At 43.0% G+C, this 17,740-nt stretch overlaps 1 protein-coding gene across 1 annotated transcript in view; it reads right to left on the reverse strand.

Moving 5' to 3' along the window:
- hao1 (hydroxyacid oxidase (glycolate oxidase) 1) overlaps positions 1-17,740 on the reverse strand; it is a 44,654-nt gene that overhangs the window by 16,778 nt on the left and 10,136 nt on the right. The window contains exons 2-4 of the mRNA XM_060831165.1: positions 15,992-16,143; positions 2,647-2,902; positions 1,160-1,332 (exon numbers count right to left, since the gene is read on the reverse strand). Of these exons, the coding sequence (XP_060687148.1) occupies positions 1,160-1,332; positions 2,647-2,902; positions 15,992-16,143 (581 nt within the window). The remainder of the gene's footprint in view (positions 1-1,159; positions 1,333-2,646; positions 2,903-15,991; positions 16,144-17,740) is intronic.

Below are 17,740 nucleotides of genomic sequence, written 5' to 3' on the forward strand. Positions count from 1 at the left end.
TGTCTAGTCAGCCCGCAGGCCTCCCCTAGCCACCAGAGACTAGGCCGACCGCCTGGAAGAGGCCTCCCAACCACGATCCAATGCTTCAGGCTGAGGCATTGAGCTCCTCCCCTCCCTCCCATTCTGCTTGGTCACCTTGCAACCACATGTTGCCTCCGAATCTTCATCTCTCCACAAATATCAACCTGCCTGCGGAGGCCTTTGTTTTTCATATTGAAAAGAGGAGATATTTCAGGTACCCTCTCTTTCCCCCATTCTCTTGTATTTCCTTTTTTTTATCTAAACTCCAGGCTTCAACTCCTTCCAACTTGAAGATGCTGCTTCTGGCCCTGAGAACCCACCCTCCATCCTTAATGGGATGAGAACAGGAGTTGGCCATTCAGTCTATCGAGCCTGCTCCACCATTCAATACGAATAATTCAATTGAACATTTCAATGATTTTGACTCATCCCATCACCATAAGCCTGTACATCACTGGTGGTGTCTACTTTAAACATACTCAATGACTGTTCTTCGAAAACCCTCTGTGCTAGAGAATGCCAGAGGGTCACAACCTTCTGAAATTCTCCTCATCTCTGACATAAGTGGCAATCCCCTCAATTTTTAAAAAAAATATGCCCTAGACTCCCTCACCAGGGGAAACATCTTAGCTACACTAACGTCCTGGTTATCAGGTGATGTACTGTGTAGGGTTTGATGAGATCACCTCTCAATTTTTGAAACTCGAAAGAGTACAAGCTCAGTTGCCCAATCTCTCGTCATAAAACTGTCCCACATCCCAGAAACAAGTCTGATGAACCTGGCTTTTGAGCACTAATTGGGCAATCTAGGAAAAAAAAATCACGTGACTGTTTCCCATCAGCCCCCCTTCTATTTGACTCTTCCCCCACACCCCCAGATACCCAAACTCTTACCCATAGTCTTTTATCCAAATACAATGATTGGATTTTGACCAAACACAAAGACAACTAGCAATACTAGACTGGGCAGTGAGGGGTGGGTGATTTCATGACTGTACACACTGCTCACATTCAGACAAACTTACCGAGCTGAACAAGACATCACAAAAGGTATTCCAGCTCACCAAGGCAGGAGGCAAAACAAAATTAGGGCATGGTTCAAGTCAGAAGTGAAGAGTGCTGTGGGATTGCTACTCACCTCTCAAGATGCCTTTGAGAACGATGGGCAGTTTAGTCAGCTCCCGCAGCCAGTCAATGTCCTCCCATTTTATAGAGGAGTCGATAGCATCAGCTGTGTACACAGCCAACCCACTGTCATCTCCATAGTCCTTTTTGGAAAATGCCAGATCGAGTGTCTCAAAGTTTGCCATCCTGAAAACAAAACAGCTCATGTCAGGAAGCTTTTGGCTTCAGCCATTGATGAGGTACTTGAGAGGGAGGCAGATTGGAATTCAATCATTTGACCCTTTACCTCTCCCTCAGCATTTTGTACTTATGGGTGTTCTATCTTGTTAACCTCAATTTCTAGCCATTTCAGAGAATCCCTGCAGCCTGGAAGCAAGCTGTTTGGCCAATCAAGTTCACACTGACCCTCCAAACAGCATCCCACCCAGACCCATCCCCCTACCCCATAATACTGCATTTCCCATGGCTCATCCGCCTAACCTGGACATCCCTGCGCAATCTAGCATGGCCAATTCACCTAATCTGCACATCTTTGGACTGTGGGAGGAAACTGGAGCACTTGGAGGGCACCCACACAGTCACCCGAGGGTAGAATCGAACCCAGATCCCTGGTGCAGTGAAGCAACAGTGCTAACCACTGAGCCACTGTGCCACTCCATGCTACTAATTATGAATGCTCTATCTTGTTAATCTCAAATTCCAGTTATTTCCCCCTACTTCTTAATGTTAAAAAATCGCACAACACCAGGTTATAGTCCAACAGGTTTATTTGGCAGCACTAGCTTTCGGAGCGACGCTCCTTCATCAGGTGGTTCTCGATAGTGGCACTGATGAAGGAGTGACACTCTGAAAGCTAGTGCTTCCAAATAAACCTGTTGGACTATAAGCCGGTGTTGTGTGATTTTTAACTTTGTCCAACATCGGCACCTCTAAATCATGACTACTTCTTAAAAACCTTCCTTTCCCGAATACATTTTGCCCTTTTAAACACCATCATTATGAAATTGCAAACCTTAATGCCAGGAAACCTGTAATATTTTGTCAGAGATGATGGTGCAGTGCTAATGTGACTGAGGCCTAGGGTAATGCTTTGGTGGGCCATTGGTTCAAAACCCACTACAGCAGTTGGTGTTACTACAATCCAATTCAGAAATCTGGAATATGTAAGGATAGTATCAGTAATGGCGACTATATACCTGGTTAGACTCCACTTGGAATACTGTGAGCAGAGCTAAGCTCCACACCTTCGGAAGGATATACTGGGCTTGGAGAAAGTACAATATAGGTTTACAAGAATTGTACCTGAACTTTATCACTTAAGTCATGAAGTTGGATTATATAAATTAGGCCTGATTTCTCCCAAATTTAGAACATTATGTGGTTATCGGATCGAAGTTTAGATTAGATTAGATTCCCTTTTTACTGAGGAAGAATTGGTGACTGGGAGGAGATTAATGGTGCACCACCATTTCCCTGCTGACTTCAAATGCATCATATTACCTCAAGTGAGGGGGCAGTTTGAACTTGTTCCGCACATCTGCCAAACGCTTCCCCAGGTAGGGAGTGTCAACGGTTAGGAAGACTCCGCAGTAGCCAGCCTTCTCCGCTCTCCTCACCAGGGATTTAGTCAGCTCCCGATCCTTGTAGATGTACAACTGCAGCCAACGTGTCGCACTGGGAACTGCCTCAGCCACTTCCTCAATGCTGGAGGTAGCCCAGGTACTCAGCATCATGCCTGTGCCTAGCCTTCCACAGGCTGTTCAGCCGGGTGCACATGTCAAAGAAAAATGTCATTTGTTAGCCTCAGATTGAAAACATATTTCTCATAGTAATATTCAATCTACAAACAGGAATTCTAATTGAAAATAACATCCCCCAAGCACACCATCACTCCCTAGTCAGGTTCTCTTTGGAACATGTGGAGTTTTGCAATAGTCTACTTTCAAAAGAATATTTGCTCATTTTGTAACGGATTGATCTGGGATGATCAGGGTTAACATGTACCTAAATACAGTCTCATAAAGCATTCATTCCACATAGTTCCCACATGTTCAGGCTATTACTTAAATTCAGCCATGGAATGTGTCAACAATGGAACATCACGCAGGCTAACTCAGTTCAAGACGATTGTCATTTTTCTAACATACTCTAACAACTTTTACACAGACCTATGTTGGAATGGGGGTTTCAAGCAGATGAATCAGATTGGCTGGTATGAACTTTAATTGGCAACTCAACTGGCCACTTCCAAGGCACAGAGAGATGGAGCAGAGGGTGAACACAGATAGATCGAGCAATGTCATACCGAGTACCTGCAGCGTACTGTGAGCCAACAGCAGCAGCCAATGTTATATTCAACCACAATCTAAATCTAATTCTGAATCTTTGTCCCAGGGAAGGTAAGGAGGTGTAATAAATGTTGGTGCTGCTCACATCCCTTAGAAAGTCATTAAAAACTCAATCCTTTAAAATTTCATAGCATTAAAAAAAAAGACTTACACTTACATAATGCATTTGATTATTTCCTAAAATATCTGACAAAATACTGTGATAAAAGAATGTATAGTATACATGGGGGTCAGTTAGCTTGGATGGATGTTTTGCAATACAGAGTGACACCAATAATGTGGGTTCAGTTCCTGCACTGGCTGAGTTTACTATAAGGACCCTCCTTCTGAACTTCTCTCCTCTCTTGAGGTGTCGTGGCCCCCAGGTTCAACCAACACCAATCATTTCTCTGTCTCTAATGAGAAAGCAGCCTATAGTTTGGCAAGTTTACGGCAACTTTACCTTTACCCTTTATAATATACATTTACATTTTTGGAGTTTGGATTTCAAAACATTAGCAAGTGGTGTTAGCTAGTTCAATGACAGGTTTACATTTTTTGAAATGTACATGGTCAGAGAGTCCTTCTGGAACAGTGATTAAATCCGACATTTTGTCACACAGCAGGTAATCCTTATGGTATTAATGGAAAGATGTTTAAACTGTTGCGCTTACTACAGGTAGGCTAAAAATGTAAGGCCATTAGTTTTGTTTTCAGTTCAGAAGAATCTCGGTTTAAGTTTAGTTTTTAAATTCAGTTCAGAGACACCACTGTTGAGTATCAAAGTAAGTTTAGTTGCTCTCCTGGGAGGATTGATTCAGGCCAGTTCATGGGATTACTTACCTCAGCAGAAGAGTTTAGTTTGTGATAACATCCAAAACCAGAATAGTTTGGTTGGAAATGGAAAGCTTATTAGAAATAAAAATGTTGATGCACTAAGGTTTGTGGAAACATCCAGATCATTGGAAAGGTCTCATCAAATTGTCTTCACAGTCAAAGACTAAGGAACAGTCAAGAATCTGTGACGTAGAAACCTAAACGTTGAGATAGGAGTGTAATTTTGCTGGGTTTAAGTTTCCATTAAGACACTGTCAGGATATAGATTGAACATCTTTTTTACTGTGTGTTTTCGATCCTGCCAACTGTCCCGTTCATTTGATTTGTTTTTTTAATTCCCTCTTTGGCGTAATAAACTTCTGCTCGAGTAGTGGAGTTTAAAACGAGACGGCATATCTTTAAGGGTGAGTGGAGAAAGAGTTAAAAGGGATCTGTGAAGGAACTTTTTCACACAAAGGGTGGTTCGTATGGAATGAACTGCCAGAGGAAGTGGTAGATGCAGGTATAGTTACAACACTCAAAAGACATTTGGACAGGGACATGTTTATTTATGCATTTGTGCGATGTGGACTTTGCTGACTGGCTAACATTTATTACCCATCCCTAGTCGCCCTTGAGAAGGTGACAGTGAGCAGTTTAGAGGGATATGGGCCAAACACAGGCAAACGCAGGGTCTAGATTAGTTTGGAAAAGGTGCTCAGCATGGATGAGTTGGACCGAAAGGCCTGTTTCTATGCTGTATGACCCCATGACTCTATAATATCTGCGTCTGTGTGTGCATTTGTTCCAGTGACAAAGTACCACCTCAATAAACCAAACAAAAACTAAATATAATCCATCAAGCCAGGTTGCAAGCTGGGATCTGATTTGTTCAACGATACCATTAACTGGGATCAGAATGTGACTGAAAGCTTTTACTATTGTATGAGAAACAGCTAATTTGAATGTGCAGAAATTCATATAAATAGCAACGAGGCCATAACAACATTGTTTTTTTTTGTGAGTTGTTGTTATTAAAAGTATAAATATTGACCAGGTCATCATTCTTACTCTTCTCCAGTCCATTACAGCACCATCCAAGAATCTGTATACAAGTACCAGAATTCTATCAGGCTCAGCTAGCTCAAGTAGCAATTCTTTATAAGAAGCTTTATGCAATGTTAAAATGTTGAGGGTGCAACCAACTACTTGGAATTTCTTTCTCTCTCTCTCTCTCTCTCTTTCTCTGGTTTCTGTCTCCACCCATCAGCCCACTCCTTTCCACAACCCTTCTGTCATCAGTATAAATACCACCTTTAACTAAATACCTTCAATCCTGAAGCAAGGTCACTGAACTCAAAACATTAATTCTGTTTTCTCTCCACAGGTGCCAGCAGACCTGCTGAGTTTCTTTGGTGATTTCTGGCTTTTTGTTTGTCTTGGAAATTTGTGTCTACTTAAATTGCAATTGTCTGATTTTCTGAGCCATTAGGTGCAACTGACAAGAAAATAATAACTATACACTGAAGGAAAAGCATCTGAGGTGAAGATAATTTATTTCCTTGAAATCTCCTGGAGGACAGAGTATTATAATATCTTTGACCTGTCATTGCATTTCTCGATCCCACAACTACATCTTTTAAAAAATTTATTCACATGATGTTGGTATCGTGGGCTAGGCCAGCTAGTGGTTCCCTTAAGGAGTCATAGAGTTATCCACAGAAACAGACCCTTCAGTCCAATATAATCCCAAACAAAACTAGTCCCACCTGCCCACTCCTGACCTATATCCCTCAAAACCTTTCCTATTCATGTACTTATCTGAACGCCTTTTAAACGTTTTAATTGTGCCCGTGTCCAGCACTTCCTCAGGGAATTATTTCCACACGCAAACCACCCTCTGTATGAAACATGTGCCTCTCACGTCTTTTTCAAATCTCTCTCCTCTCACCTTAAAAATGTGCCCCCTAGTCTTGAAAAAGCTTCCATTAACCCTATGTATGCCCCTCACTATTTTATAGACCTCCATAAGGTCACCTGTCAATCTCTTCAGCTCCAGTGAAAAAAGTGAAAGCCTATCCAGCTTTTCTTTATAACTCAAACCTTCCATACCCGGCAACATCCTGGTAAATCTCTTCTGAACCCTCTCCAGCTTGATAATATCCTTCCTGTAACTGGGCAACCAGAACTGGACACAGTGTTCCAGAAGAGGCCTCACCAATGCCCTTCCTTGAGAAGGTGGTGTGGTGTGTTGCGTTCCTGAATTGCTGCCGTCTATTTGGTGGAGATACACCCACTGGGAAGGGAGTTCGGGCATGACACTGAAGGAATGGTGATCATTTCCAAGTCGGAATAGCGTATGGCTTGGAGAGAAGATTGCTGGTTGTGGCACTCCCATGCATCTGCTTTATCTTGTCCTACCAGGTTTTAGGAGTTGCAATTTTGGAAAGTGTTATCAAATGAGAGTAACTAAGTTGCTGCAAGACATGTTATAGATGGTATACACTGCTGTCACTGTGCATTGCTGGAAGTCTGAGTGAACATTTAAGATGGTAGTTGGAAAGCTAATCAAGTGGGCTGCTTTGTGCTGGATGATATTGATCTTCATAAGTGTTGTTGGAGATGCTTTCATCCAGGCAATTGGAGAGCATTTCATCAAATTCCTGACCTGTGCCTTGAAGATGGTAAACAGACTTTGGGTAAAGCATGAAATATGATTGGCACCACATTCACAAGCATCCAATCCCTCCACCATCAACGCTCAGTAGCAACAGTGTGTACTATTTACAAGAAGGCATTGCAGAATTTCACCAAAGCTCCTTCAACAACATTCTCCAAACACATGAACACTTGCATCTGGAAGGACAAGGGCAGCAGTTAGATGCAAACACCACCACCACCTGCAAGTTCCCCTCCGAACCACTCACCATCCTGTGGGTCAAAATCCTGGAATTCCCTCCTTAACAGCACACTGGGTCTATTTACAACAGGCGGAGGGCAGTGGTTCAAAAAGGCAGCTCAGTACCACCTTCCTAAGGGCAACTGGGGATGGGCATTAAATGCTGGTCCAGCCAGCGACACACAAAGCCCACAAATAAATATATTTTAAAATTGTAGCAAAAGTTTGAAAAAGCAAAATTTTGCTTTGCAATCATTGCATTGATCATGTGGGGGAATTTGCATCTATTTTGAAAGGTATCTGCCTCTATGTAGATCATATGACCTAACAGTTGCTTTAGATCAGGTATAGATTAGATTCGCTACAGTATGGAAACAGGCCCTTCAACCCAACAAGTCCACACTGACCCTCCAAAGTGTAACCCACCCAGACCCATTCCCCTACCCTATATTTAGATCAGATTCCCTACAATGCATAAACAGGCCCTTCGGCCCAACAAGTCCACACCGGCCCTCCGAAGATTAACCCATCCTGACCCATTTACCTACTCCCTACTAATGCACCTGACACCATGGGCAATTTAGCATGGCCAATTCACCGAACCTGCAGATCGTGGGAGGAAACTGGAGCACACCCACACAGACACAGAGAGAATGTGCAATCTCCACACAGGTGGTCACCCAAGGCGGGAATCAAACCCAGGTCCCTGGCACTGTGAGGCAGCAGTGCTCACCACTGAGCCACCGTGCATCCCCATGCTGCATATGTCAGATTCTCAGAGGATTTGACAGAGTAGATGCAGGAAGGTTGTTTCCTCATGACATTGGGTCTTGGGCCAGACAGTAGATTCTCAGTGGAAGAGGTCACCCATTTAAGACAGCGATGTGAGAAAAGTTTTCTCTCAGTGGGTCGTGAATTAATGGACTTCTTTACTCCTGAGCGCGGTGGAGGCTGTGAACAGTTGAGTGTATTCAGGGCTGAGATAGACAATAAGGAATCAAGGGTCATAGGGAAAAGGCAAGGAACTGGATTGGAGGGTCAGCCATTGAATGACAGAGTGGATCCCTTGGGCTGAATGGCTTCCTTCTGCTCCTGTGACTTATACTTTTGGAAGAAAGTCAACACAATAGTAACTTTCAAAATAGGAATTGGATGAACACCAGAAAGGGAAGTAGGTTACAGAGCCATCAGGAAAGAGCAAGTAAGTGAAATTGACGCACAGAGCCAGCAGAGGGATGGTGGAGCTAATAACCTCCTTCTGCATTTTAGGATTTAATGATTGGGCAGATGCCATCATTCATGGTGTGAGAGAGCCACCTCCTGGTTCAATACAAGTCTCACAGTCAGGATCACTTTTACATTTACAGTTAGACGTTACAGTTAGCAAGGCTGTGATTAAAAGACAGCCTTTTTAAAGGACAGTCCATATCGAAGTGTGAACTTAACATTAGAGTTAAGTTTAACTGTCCTTCATTAACATATTAATTTGTGTCTTATCCATGTGTGCATTTGTATCTGTGTGTGTGTTATCATTGTGTGTGTGTGCATATGTGTTTGTATGTATGTCTGTGTGTCTGTGTGTGTGTGTGTGCATGGGTGTTTCTGCGATTGTGTGTCTGTGTGAGTGTGTGCACATGCTTGTGTGTGTGTGTGTGTGCATGTGCCTGTGTGTGTATGTGACTGTGTGCACATGTCTGCATGTGTGTATGTCATGCATGTACGTGCATGCATGTCTGTGTGTGTGTCTGTGTCTGCGTGTATGTGTGTCTATGTGAGTGCGTGTATGTATGTATGTGTGTGTCTGTGTCTGTGTCTGTGTGAGTGTGTCTGTATGAGTGTGTTTGTGTGAGTGTGTTTGTGTCTGTCTGTGTGAATGCGTCTGTGAGTGTGTGAGAGTGTGTGTCTGTGTGTGCATATGTGTCTGTGTGTGTGCATGCATGTGCGTGTGTGCATGTCTGTGTCTGTGTGTGTCTGTGTCCGTTTGTATCTGTGTCTGTGTGTATGTGTATCTGTGTAAGTACGTGTGTGTGTTTGTGTGTCTGTGTGAGTGCGTCTGTGAGTATGTATCTCTGTGTGTGTGTGTCTGTCTGTCTATGTGTGTGCGTTCATGTCTGTGTGTCCATGTCTGTGTGTGTGTGCCTATGTGAGTGTGTGTGTGTGTGTGTGTGTGTGTGTGTGTGTGTATGTGTGTGTGTATGTGTGTATGTGTGAAGTGGGCCAGCGGAGTTAACATCTACCTCGGACGACTGTCTGTTGGAGTTTGCACATTCTCCTCGTGTCTGCGTGGGTTTCCCCCGGGTGCTCCAGTTTCCTCCCACAGTCCAAAGATGTGCAGGTGAATTGGCCATGGTAAATTGCCCATAGTGTTGGGTGTGTTAGTCACAGAGGGTCAGTGTGGACTTGTTGGGCTGAAGGGCCTGTTTCCATACTGTACGGAATCTAGTCTAACCTTATGGTTACAAAGCTGAAATAACAATTCTTTTATTTTTAATTAGCCAAATGAAAGCAAGCATCGCATGCAACGATAATATTCCTAGTTTCTTCGCGAATAAACTGAGACTCATATGCAGACTATGGAGGAGGATTTTAATCCTTTTTTTAATTCTTTCAGAGGGTGTGGGTCCAAACCAGCATTTATTGCCCATCCTAATTGCCCTTGAGAAGGTGGTGGTAATCTGTATGTCTGTTGTATTTGATACAGCAAAAAGCTTTCTCTGAGAGTACTCAAGCACATACGTAATCTACTCAACTAACACATTTTGTAACAAAAAGAAAATTCTTTTCTGAGGTGTGTTATTAGTATACATTCCTGGTTTCAGAGAGGATTAGTGATCTTTCCACACTAAGACACAGTTAGGAAATTTTTCTGTTGAACCATTACTGCAAAGTCCTGCATAATGCTGTATTTAATGAGTAAAGAGACATAATTAATGGCCCAATTTATGGTTACATTTCAGGTGGTGCTCACTGATTGAAAATATTTTTTTTAAGAGCCAGGCTTGGGTCATGCAATGTCATTCAACTGCAGACATGACATTGAGGCAGTTACGTTTGCACTAAATAATGGTACAATAATGTACCAGCTAGCTAATTCTCCTGTGAGATCCGAAAATTGGAACATAAAGAGACAGGAGAAGGGGGAGGTCATTTAGCTCAGTAAGTCTGCTTCACTGCTCAACAGTTTGAACCCAAGCCAACGTTGTGACCGCTGACACTCACTCACACTTATAACTGCTGCTTGAGTCCTTGCTATGGCAATAGAGCAGACTTTCAGCCTCAGAGATACCAAACTGCTAAAAGAGCCTGCAGGTCCCACATCATTAGGTTAGGTCCCCTACAGTATGGAAACAGGCCATTTGGCCCAACAAGTCCACACGACCCTCCAAAGTGTAACCTACCCAGACCCACTCCTCTACGTTTACCCCTGACTAATGCACCTAACACTGTGGGCAATTTAGCCTGGCTAATCCACCCAACCTGCACATCTTCAGATTGTGAGAGGAAACCAGAGCACCTGGAGGAAACCCACGCAGACATGGGGAGAATGTGCAAACTCCACACAGTCGCCCGGGGCAGGAATTGAACCTAGTTCACTGGCGCTGTGAGGCAGCAGTGCTAACCACCGAGCCACTGTGCCACCCCAGAACTGGCATGGGTTGGTGGGTTTAATTGTGATTTTCCCTGAAATAATTGCACAGATGCCAGTATCCCATCACAATTCACCCCTTATTTACATGTGCAACACTGATCCAGCTCCCTCAGAGCCAGCTCTCAGAGGGAACAGAACCTCTGACACTCCTGTTTTTTTTTCTTTTTCTTTTTTTAATTTTTTTTATTCTTTAAAAAAAAATTAACCCCTAGACACTCCTGTTTGTATCTGTCAGCCAGGGCTCCCTGATTGGACCAGATTAACAGCCCCAATCAGGGAACACAGATTCTATGAGGTCCAAAAACAGAGGGTTCTGAAAAAGCTCAGCAGGTCTCGCAGTCCCTGTGAAGAGAAGTCCAAGTTAACATTTCAGGTCTGGTGACCCTTCCTCAGAACTGACAGAAAAGGTCAGTTTATATACAAAATATAGGGTTTGGGGGGGATTGTAGGCAGGAAGCAAACAATAGGTGGGGATAGAACCCAACGAAAGAGAAGAACAGTTGGACAGACAAAGGAGTGGTTAACGATCTGGCTAGGAGGGTGACTAGCTATTAATGGAGACGGATAGTGGCCAACAATTGGTAGTGTGTAATCTCATTTACTCCAAAGAGTTTTCACCTTACCCGTAACTCTTCATTATATTTTCTGGCTTAACATTAGTTTCAGCTTTCATTTAATACAGTGCTTACAAATGAAACTTCATAAAGGATGTGAAAACATAGCAAATTATGATGAGAATTATAATTAGAGTAAAGGGAAGACTTTTTAGAGCAGAGATAAGGAGAAATGTCTTCAGCCAGAGAGTGGTGAATTGATGGAATTAATTGCCACAGAAGGCTGTAGAGGCCAGGTCATTGAGTATATTTAAGACTGAGATAGATAGGTTCTTGATTGTTAAGGGTTACGGGCAGAAAGTGGGAGAACGGGATTGAGAAACTTATCAGCCATGATTGAATGGCAGGAGACAAGAAAACTGCAGATTCTGGTATCCAAAACAGGTAGATTCCCTACAGAGTGGAAACAGGCCCTTCAGCCCAACAAGTCCACACCGACCCTCTGCAGAGTAACCCACCTAGACCCTATATTTACCCCAGATGAATTCACCTAACACTATAGGCAATTTAGCATGGCCAATTCACCTGGCCTGCACATCTTTGGATAGTGGGAGGAAAGAGCTAAACAAATGTGTTGCTGGAAAAGCGCAGCAGGTCAGGCAGCAAAATTGTGGGAGGAAACCAGAGTAGACCCACACAGAGACAGGGAGAATGTGCAAACTTCACACAGTCACCTGAGACAGGAATCAAACCCACATCCCTGGCGCTGTGAGGCAGCAGTAATAACCACTGAGTCACCAGGCTAGAAGAGAACAGCAAGCCAGGCAGCATCAGGAGGCAGAGAAGTCAATGTTTCAGGTGTAACCTTTCCTGAAGAAATGTTGGTTTCTGCACCTCCTGATGCTGCCTGGCTTGCTGTGTTCTTCCAGCCTCCTCCCTGATTAAATGGTGGAGCAGACTCAATGAGGTGAATGGCCTAATTTCTGCTCCTGTGTCTTGTGGTCTAATGGGGAAGCTCATAATGTAAATTTGCTGACTACTCTGTTACAGATCCATATTCTGATAGAACTACTGTGCACCAATCTTTGCTCGGTTTTGCTACCTGTAAGTCACAACTGAAAGCTATTAGCACAACAGTATGTACAGGCTGATTGCAATCTCTTCTTGAATGTAGGTATCACTGGCAAGGTCAGTATTTACTGCTCTTCTCTAATTGCCCTTGAGATGGTAACAGTGAGCTACCATCTTGAACCGTTGTGGTCCACGTGGTGTGGGTTTACACATGGCGCTGTATGCAAAGGCGTTCCAGGATTTTGACCCAGCAACAATGAACAGGCCATACAATTCTAATTTTGTAGATAACAAGTGATGGTCTGACTCATCCATTCCAATCAAACTGCCTTTCCTTATACATCTGAGACGTTTAGCATCTGTGAAAGAACATCGCTGGCACTGTTAAACTTGAAAGGGTTCAGAAAAGATTTACCAGGGTGTTGCAGGGGTTGGAGGGTTTAAGCTATAGGAGAAGTTGAATAGGCTGGGGCTGTTTTCCCTGGAGCGTCGGAGGCTAAGGTATGACCTTATTGGCCTTATAAAATCATTAGGGGCATGGATAGGGTAAATAGACACGGTCTTTTCACTGGGTTGGGGAGTCCACAACTAAAGGGGATAGGCTTAAGATGAGAGGGGAAAGATATAAAAGAGACCTAAGGGACAACTGTTTAAATACAAAGGTAGCGTGTGTATGGAATGAGCTGCCAGAGTAAGTGGTGGCGGCTGGTACAATTACAACATTTAAAAGGCATCTGGATAGGTATATGAATAGGAAGGGTTGAGAGGGATGTGGGTCAAGTGCTAAAAAATGAGACTAGGTTAATTTAGGATATCTGGTTGACAGGGACAAATTGGACAGAAGGGTTTGTTTCCATGCTGCGCAACTCTATGACTCTACGACACTGAAACCTAACTTTATCTGTTGTCGATTCTTATTCCTTCAGCTGACTTCAGCTGATCGTGTGAGAGAGGCATTATTGATTATAGTTATCTCCTGATTCCTGTTCGTATTCAAGTTAATAGAATTAATGTTCAGAATGATGTACACAGTTCAATTAATAGCATCCATTTGATCTAAAGTCAAAATTGCCACCAGGGCATTCTGTATTTACTTAAGTAATGAGGGTATTCAAATCAGATGGATTAGGATGTTGTCCAATACTTGAGTACAGAGTTAGAGAAATTCTTTGAACAAATAGTGCTGAGCACACAGAATGAATACTTAATCATTTGTATGAAGTAAACATGAATCCAAACAGGTCAGAGGTCAAATGAAAAGGAAAATGACCTCTGCAAGTCATGCAGAGGAAAAGATGGTTTGGGGGTGGGGGGAGGAGGGATTGGAGGTGAGGGTTTGAATAAATGAAAATACACAAAAATGTGATGGGCCTATTTTCTGATTGGCAGTGAGTGATTGACAGTGGACTTATATTTGGCCCAGAAATATAAGCTTCTTTCACACTGGAATTCACCACCAGGCAAGAATAGAAAGACAAAAACAGAAATTGTTGGAAAAACTCAGCAGGTCTGGCAGCATCTATGGAGAGAAATCAGAGTTAACATTTCAGGTTGAGTGACCCTTCCCTCAGAACCCTCTCTGACCTGCTGAGCTGGTCCAAAAGAACTGCAGATGCTGTAAATTAGAGACAAAATCAGAAACTGCTGGAAAAGCTCAGCAGGTCTGAGAAGATTCTGAGGAAGGGTCACTCAACCTGAAACGTTAGCTCTGATTTCTCTCGACAGTTGTTGCCAGACCGGCTGAGTTTTTCCAGCAATTTCTGATGTTTGTCTCTGATTTACAGCATCCACTGTTCTTTCAGTTTTCATTAAGAATACAAAGACCACAGTTTTCTCCATCGAGTATCTGGCACCTGCCTGAAGTGGAACATCAGATTATTGGAGCACATGGTGAAGTCAGTGCCAAATCAGACACAGGAAATAAAGCAAAGAGAGTGAAATAATGACTGGAACGAGACACCACATTCGACAAATCAATTTCCAGTGACAGAGAGATTATTTGGTGGTACAGATATCCCCCGCTACCTGAAAGAAGAGCATTCCCAGGAAACCTTTCGGAAGCTGAAAATGGCATAAAGCATGATTTAATTGGGAAAAATTTTGTAAAAGTGAATATCCTCTTTGGATTCGCGAAAACAGGTACTAATGTAGGTCTTTCATAAAAGCGAATATTTAAAACTTGACGTGTCATTGAAAGGGATTGGAATACGCTGGATAAGCTCCTTCTGCCAAGATTGTTGATTAAATGTGGAACATCGTGCTATTCTCTGTCATTAAATGGTGATGGAGATGCAGTTTTTAGGAAGCTTCGGATGAACGCTGGATCTCAGACAGCAACCTTCGAAGCTTTATACTGCACACGTACCATCACTGGTATCCAATTTGCACTTCCGTAAGCGCAAGTGGGGATAGCCTCATATTTATTTGAAACACAACCAAGTGGAGAGTGTGGAGAATGTACAGCTGCAAAGGTAATGGTTAATAGTCCAAAAGAAACTCCTCAATGCTACATTAATAACAGGGGATGGAGAGCAGACATGAAAAAGCATAAAAGATGCAGAAAAGGACTGGCAACTGCATGTGCTTAAAGGCAATAAATATTTTGAATTATTTACTCCTTATGTAAATATTCAAGTGTGATAGCACATACACCCAAAAGTATCTGGAAGTGGCAAATGAGTGCAGCTTTGATTGATATGGCTGACAATAATCTTTGCATAAGATATTATCCAACTGATGTCTCATCTGTGTAATCTGATGTTAAATTACAACGATTGATGTTTCTTTTAAAAGAAGCCTATACTAGTTTCATTGGTATGCATTAATCTGTTCCTTCATAAGTTTAAAAGAAAAATACATCTAATATTTAGAAGCAAAGATGCTTTTATGGGTTCGGGCCTAAAAATAGTCTTCCTTTTAAGAGCCTCACCAAGTCCCATTTAATCAGCAAATGGATGGGCTTTCATTCTCTCAGAGGGTTATGCATCTTTAGAATCCTCTACACAAGAGCACTGCGGAGGCAGGGTCATTGAACACTGAAAAGGTTGAGATGGAATTTTTGAACTATGGGCAAGTCAAGGGTTACGGAGAGCTGGCACTTAAATAGAGTCAAGGGGAAGACTGGAATGGTGGAGCAGAATCAAAGTAGCATATGGACTAATCCAATCCTATTTCTTACACACTTATTTTATTAAATGGGTATTACAGAAACTACCCTCTGCAGGACAATCTATGACGAGTTTTGAGGGTGGGCCTGGTAACCTGAGCATGACTTTTTTTTTGAAAACGAGTACAAACAATGGTGCAGAAACTTCATGTGTGCTGGGAGTCATTAGTGCTGGAAATTCCATGAGATCTTTGGCTGTTACGAGTGAACCGCGCTGGAAACAATTTCCCGCCAATCGAGGTAGGCCCTGAGATTCAGCATATTTCCCATTGGATGGTTGACAATGTATGAAGGAAATGATTACAAAATGAGCATTGCGATGCAAGTCACTTTGAAAAGAACTCAGCTGACAACAACAATTACCTTTCACAGTCGCCACTTCACCTTCTGGATGTGCCATCCTTTGCATGGCAGTGGCTGATACACAAATGGGCATGTTGATTCTCTGACCCAAGACAGTCACCGACAAATCCACTTTTGACACATCCCTGAGCACCCTGGGACATAGACTCCATCTAAGAAGACAGATAGGAGAGTTAGAATCCATGTACAGTTCTGGTCCATGGCATAACGATTTGCTACACCAGAGGATAATTGGCATCAGCTGTTGGCTTCCCATTTTGGGAGATCGCCAATGGTTTTCCTCAGGGAACTGGAATCGAGCAGTTGCCAAGATCAGTTAACATGAGTTCAAATCCCATCATACCTGGTGTGTGAGTAATAAATATCCTGTAAAATAAAATGCAGATGACCCAGAGTGTTGCAGAACGTGGTTGGCTTCTTTAAGGAAGGAAATCTACCAGCCTGACCTGGTCTGGCCTAATTGTGACTCCACACCCACAACAACGTGGTTAACTCTTGATTACCCTCGGAAATGGCCAAACATGCCATTCAGTTAGAGTCATAGAGTCATAGAGACATACAGCATGGAAACAGACCCTTCGGTCCAACTTGTCCATGCCGACCAGATATCCCAACCCAATCTAGTCCCACCTGCCAGCACTCGGCCCATATCCCTCCAAACCCTTCCTATTCAGATACCCATCCAGATGCTTCTTAAATATTGCAATTGTACCAGCCTCTACCACTTCCTCTGCCAGCTCATTCCATACATGTACCACCCTCTTCGTGAAATGGTTACCCCTTAGGTCTCTTTTATATTTTTTCCTCTCTCACCCTAAACCTATGCCTTCTAGTTCTGGACTCCCCCATCCCAGGGAAAAGACTTTGCTTATTTATCCTACCCAGGCCCCTCATGATTTTGTAAACCTCTGTAAGGTCACCCCTCAGTCTCCAACGCTCCAGGGAAAGCAGCCCCAGCTATTCAACCTCTCCCTATAGCTCAAACCCTCCAACATGGCAACATCCTTGTAGACCTTTTCTGAACCCTTTCAAGTTTCACAATATCTTTCCAATACCAAGAAGACCAGAATTGTATGCAATATTCCAAATATTCCGATTACATGTACAGCTGTAACATGACCTCCCAACTCCTGTACTCAATACTCTGACCAATAAAGAAAAGCATACCAAACACTTTCTTCACTATTGTATCTACCTGTGACTCTACTTTCAAGGAGCTATGAACCTGCACTCCAAGGACTCTTTGTTCAGCAACACTCCCTAGGACCTTACCATAAAGTGTATAAATCCTGCCAAGATTTGCTTTCCCAAAATGCAGCACCTCACATTTATCTGTTTTAAACTCCATCTGCCATGCCTCAGCCCATTGGCCCAACTGATCAAGATCCCATTGTAATCTGAGGTAACCCTCTTTGCTGTCCACACCACCTCGAATTTTGGTGTCATCTGCAAACTTACTAACTATACCTCTTGTCCTCACATCCAAATCATTTACATAAATGAAGAAAAGTAGAGGACCCAGCACCGATCCTTGTGGCACTCCACTGGTCACAGGCCTCCAGTCTGAAAAGCAACCTCCACCACCACCCTCTGTCTTCTACCTTTGAGCCAGTTCTGTATCCAAATGGCTAGTTCTCCCTGTATTCTATGAGATCTAACCTTCCTCACAATTCTCCCATGGGGAACCTTGTTGAATGCCTTACTGAAGTCCATATAGATCACGTCTACCACTTTCCCCTCATTAACCTT

The sequence above is a fragment of the Hemiscyllium ocellatum genome, chromosome 10 (assembly GCF_020745735.1).
Source record: "Hemiscyllium ocellatum isolate sHemOce1 chromosome 10, sHemOce1.pat.X.cur, whole genome shotgun sequence".
In the NCBI taxonomy this organism is placed as follows: Eukaryota; Metazoa; Chordata; class Chondrichthyes; order Orectolobiformes; family Hemiscylliidae; genus Hemiscyllium; species Hemiscyllium ocellatum.